This window comes from Schistocerca serialis, chromosome 8, assembly GCF_023864345.2.
Source record: "Schistocerca serialis cubense isolate TAMUIC-IGC-003099 chromosome 8, iqSchSeri2.2, whole genome shotgun sequence".
In the NCBI taxonomy this organism is placed as follows: Eukaryota; Metazoa; Arthropoda; class Insecta; order Orthoptera; family Acrididae; genus Schistocerca; species Schistocerca serialis.
The window spans coordinates 622,328,300-622,333,478 of NC_064645.1; the positions used below are offsets into that span (position 1 = coordinate 622,328,300).

Below are 5,179 nucleotides of genomic sequence, written 5' to 3' on the forward strand. Positions count from 1 at the left end.
GAGTGTTCTCTCAGGACTTAGTTTTTATCGTCAATAATTTACAAATTAAGCGTCAGACAGGTTTTTGTTATAATTTTCAGTACATGGGTTCAAGGTAACAGAGCATCGAAAATTCATCACAAACGTGCCACCATTTTAATTAAATGTCGCTTAATAACACATCAACCATAAATAAGTCTTCAAGAGATACTAAAATAACCAAGACCGGCGACTAATTTCACATGACAGAGTGTTCGCGTAATGCATAACGTTGTGATTTCTGGAGTCGAAATGTGTAGGTTTGCTTCTCGCTATGTGCATTTTTTTATGTTAGCGTTGTTAACCCATTCTGATACTTTCTTATGAATGTAGTACAAGTACGTTCTGCAATATTCGATGTTATTTACGTTTCTGTCTGATTAGAAAACTAAGGATGAAATAAGTATTTAGTTTCCGCAAATTGTGTGGTTAGGCACGAACCTAAGAGGACAGCATAAACTGCTGCGACAGAAAAGAGAGGCAATGACATTCATATTCTTTTTTCTCACAAACATTTGGCTCCTTATTTCCGAAAATATGGCGACTTTAGAGTACGTGGATAGGCAGGAAACTAAGAGGACAGCTTAATTGTTGCGAGTGAAACGAGGAACAATAACATTCATATTCTTTCTTGTCACAAATATTTCGCTGATTGTTTCCGAACACGTGGGAATTTCCGAGTGTACAGTAGGGAACCTAAGAGTACAGCTTTAAAAGCTGTGACTAAAACAAGCTGTAAAAAAAGCTCGTATTCTTCCTTCTGAAAAATATTTGGCTCTTTATTTCCGAATATGTGGCTATTGTAGATTGCGTGGTTAGGCAGGAACCTAAGAGCACGGCTTAAACTTCTGCGAGTGAAACGAAATTCATATTTTTCCTTGTCACAAATATTTCGCTGTTTATTTCCGAATGTGTGGCAATTTCTGAGGGTGTGGTTAGGCAGGAACCTAAGAGAACAGCTTTAATTGATGCGAGTGTACCCAAATATTCATATTCTTCCGTGTCATAAAATCGACAGCAGTTCCTACGATGTCAAGAGGACATCACTTTTGCGGGAAGTGTTGCGAAAAGAGTGTTACACGCCGCTCACCGATCGAGTAGAAATATCTCTCGAATGAGCATTCAGACGCGCAGAACTAATTTTGTGTTGTCAACAATGTTGCCACCGTGGTCACCTGGTCTCGGGACGGCGTAGATTTGTCCGTAAAGCGTCCTATAAATTTGAATGTCATTATATTCGCTACGTATGTGCCGTGAGCTTGGTATAGGCGTTTTGTAGACATCATAACAATTTACATTTGGAGCCTCGAATAAACTGGGCTCTTAGCTTTAAAGAGAGAAAAGAAGGGTATCACGTCACGGCAGCGTCACGACTTGGTGAATTAACACTTTTCGTCACGTCACGTCACATCGGTTCGCTTTGTCCAGTTCCGAACGGCAAAAGGGAGGTATGAGTCACCATTCATTATAAAAAAAAAGTCAATTTATAGCACCGGAATTGAGGAACAAACAGCGGAAAAGTTGAATAATGGCCAAAAAACTTCATAACGGATGTTCGTGATCAGTTTTGTTTGGTAAAGTGATGAGATGCGAAACAACGTATCAGATCACCGACATTTACTTGATAGCGAAAATATATTCATACAAACACGTCAAACAATAGTTGCAAAGGAATAAATACAGCCTGTTTACCTTATCCATTATGGTTTGTTTTTTTTTCTTACGCCATTAACAACTGCATTTCCCTCTTTTATGAAAGCTAACCTTTTGACTTTATAGGTTATGTAACGGAAAGTATTTCGACAACTTACGTTATTATTTATCTACACTGTGGGCATGAGCCCTGTTCTGTTATTGCAGATATATGACCTGGTTTTCATAAAAGCACTCAATGGAAAAGACATCCAAGTCATCACTGAACATTTGCAATTTGCGAGGAATAAGGATTATAATGAAATAAAGACTACGAACACACAGAACTCAAAATCTACTGCTATATCATGAGTGAGCACGGCGAAGGTAGGTTAACTTACGTAACTGACGACGATACCGTCAAAATTTTCTTCCCGAAAAACGTTGATGTGCCATGCCGTGACCAGGTGTGACAGTCCATTGACGACCTATGTGAGTGCCTACATTTGAAATGCGTTGTGGAATGTTTTGACGTGACATAGGTAATTTCCAAGAATGATTGCCTCTCGAAGTCCCGGGGTCCAAACATTACATATCGAACGTGCGATCCTAAATCGATCACGCGACTCTGGTGGCCGGTGTTAGGGTCTAGTGAAGCAGGGGAGACAACCCATCGGCTTTGACCAATGACGTCATACATTGGTCATAGTAATGTCTTCACTTCGAGGCACAGATAATAAAACAGTGCTGTGCTCCGGATAAGCGCTATCATTGTACATTAAAATAATTATTCGTAATGATATTGAGGTAATTTAGAGTATTAGTTTGTTATTGTAGAACAATATTTAGTGTCTTATTTTCATTATAGAAATGGATTTGTCTGTTTGTGGGTATGTAATTTTCGTTACTGTCTGTCTACGCGAGCTTCGGTTATTCCTCGATATTTCCGTGTGGTAAGTTCACTTTTCCATTTGATTCTTTCATTGTATTTCACTATTTTGACATATTTCACTGTTTTATCCCCCCAATATGTGTATTTTCGTGTTGTGAAGTACGTAATAGAAATTTCTCAGCTGTCGATCTTCTTTCGTTTCCAGCACTAGTATCAGTGACACGTTTTCGAATGTGTACTTGCTATATTACAGGCGAAACCCCCGACACAACTAAAATATGTATCCCGTCCTTCACTTCGCTTTTACACTGACGACACAACTAAAATTTGTATCCCGTCCTTCACTTCGCCTTTACACTGACACTATATATGTCAATTGGCGAGCGAGATAACAAATGTAACGAATGGGATACTATTAGCGTCCAAGTCAACAAGAAAACTGTACCCCATAGTGAAGTACGGGATACAAATTGTACATATGTCGTCTTCTTGTCTCCGTGTACTTCAATTTAGGTACAGGTTTCAAATGTAACGTACGTCTATTTCCATCTTTTCGTCTCCAGTGTACATATATAGAGGTCAACGGAAGTCTGGTATACATATATTACATACGTAGGTCCTTCTGTCATCAGTAGTACTGATATGTACGTAACAAAAGACTGTTAATAATAGCGGAGACGAAATAAACACCACATCTACAATTTGTATCCCGTTTTCCACTTAGGGTTTGATACATCGTTCGAGTGAAGAACAGGACAGTAATGCTAGTGAAAACGAAGAAATCGACGTACGCTGAACTTGTATCCCGTACTGCACTTAAGCAATACAGTTCGAAAGAGTTTCGAGATACAACTGACACACATGTAACGTGATGTATTCTTTGCTAGTAATATATTTCATTCATTTCTTTCCATTTTTTTTTTTTTTGCGGAGAAATACTAAGATACAAACACGCGATATCGTTAACGTGAAAATACTACAGGCCATTATATATGTGAAGTACAGTTTTTCTCTCTTGCATTTCTTTGTTTCTGAACATTCTTCTCAGCTCTTTCACCTTTGTAATACATGCTCTCTCGCCAATTCTGACGTCATTGGCCAAAGCCGACGGGTTGTACCCCCTGCTAAACTAGACACGGGCGTTATGATCAATTATTTGTGATCGTCATTTTTATCTGTTTTCCGTAGTTCCCTTAGTGCTGTAAGTTACACACCTCCGCTAATTAATGGTAAAAAAGGAATTGTTCCCGTAACGCACACATCACATGGACTTTCACATGACGACATACCGACAACGAGTAAGGTAAGTCGTCTCCTTTGTAATTACAAGTATTTTTGTAACGCTCTTCTTTTGTCGTTGCTGCAGTGACCACCGTAAACATACACATAACGCCCGCCACCAGAGTAACGTGATCGATTTAGGATCGACCGCTCGATATGCATCGTTTGGACCCCGAGACATCGAGAGGCAATCATTCTTGGAAATTACGATGTCAGTGTGAGGTGGCCTTAATTAAACAGCGTTATCCCGAGATCACGTGACGATTCCAGTTAATGGCAACATGCGCAAATGCAATACTCACTCCAAAGATATTTCTCCTCCATGCGCTCACGAGCAGTTTTTTTTTTTTTTTTTTTTTTTTTTTTTTTTTTTTTTTTTTTTTTCAAGTACACTGTAAGATGACATATATAGTCTCTGGTCAAAGGTGTTGTTCTCAAGTTGTTATTTCAGTCAAAATTCCAAGTGTTGGTACTTTTCTACAAATAAACATACAGCCAAAACACATAGTATCTCGGTTGCAGTCATGTCCGAGGCTGGAAAATCAGACAGCAAGAGATCTCATGTTCAGGTGACAGAGATATCCAACGAGGAGGAGCTAGCGACGGTGCTGGAGGATGCAGGCGATAAGCTGGTGGTGATCGACTTCTTTGCCGACTGGTGTTTTCCTTGCAAACTGATATCCCCATTCGTCCTGGATCTCGCCAGGACCCACACAGATGTCATTTTCGTCAAGGTTGACATCGACGAGAGTGACGAAATCGTCGAGAGGTATGAGATACGCAGCATCCCAGCGTTCGTATTCATAAAGTCTGGCCGGAAGCTGGACTCCATCACTGGAGCCAATTACGATTTGTTAACGAAAAAGGTGGCCCAGCACAAAATACAGGCAGCGACGGAGGAAATTTCCATATTGTAAAACCTCTGCTTTTAATTAATTTTACTCGTTGTCCGACATACTGAGTTGAAATACGATGCGCTAAGCTTGAATGACTTTGTCTTTATAATTACCGTTTCTTACTGTTTGACGCATGTGTACATCCCGTGTGAAATGTGCGGGTCTGAAAAGAAGACAGAATTTTGCCAATGTGTTTATTGAGTAGTTGTCGCTTCGGTTTGAAAGTTAGCAGCTTGTGATGATTTTTAGTTTACTGAAAACGATACCACAAGAAATAATAGCTGGACCTGCCTGTTTTTATAGTGGAATATTTTTTTAATAGATTACATGATCTCAAAGCAGAGTTTGTCATAAAATGGTGGCGTTTACACGTGATTAAACCGGAGAGATGTTAGCATGTGTTTGGAAAGTAATCATTTGAGCAGAATCTTCCTTTACTGAGGACGATCGCAGAAAAAAA

General features: G+C 39.5%; 1 protein-coding gene across 1 annotated transcript; it reads left to right on the top strand.

The window, feature by feature from the left end:
- The first annotated feature begins 4,347 nt into the window (after positions 1–4,347).
- On the top strand, positions 4,348–4,740 carry LOC126417166 (thioredoxin-like). Its single transcript, XM_050085064.1, has one exon. The coding sequence runs from the start codon at positions 4,348–4,350 to the stop codon at positions 4,738–4,740; it is 393 nt and encodes a 130-aa protein (XP_049941021.1).
- The last annotated feature ends 439 nt before the right edge of the window (positions 4,741–5,179 follow it).

Coding starts and splice junctions, on each gene's coding strand:
- LOC126417166 (XM_050085064.1), top strand. CDS start 4,348: ATGTCCGAGGCTGGAAAATCAGACAGCAAGAGATCTCATGTTCAGGTG.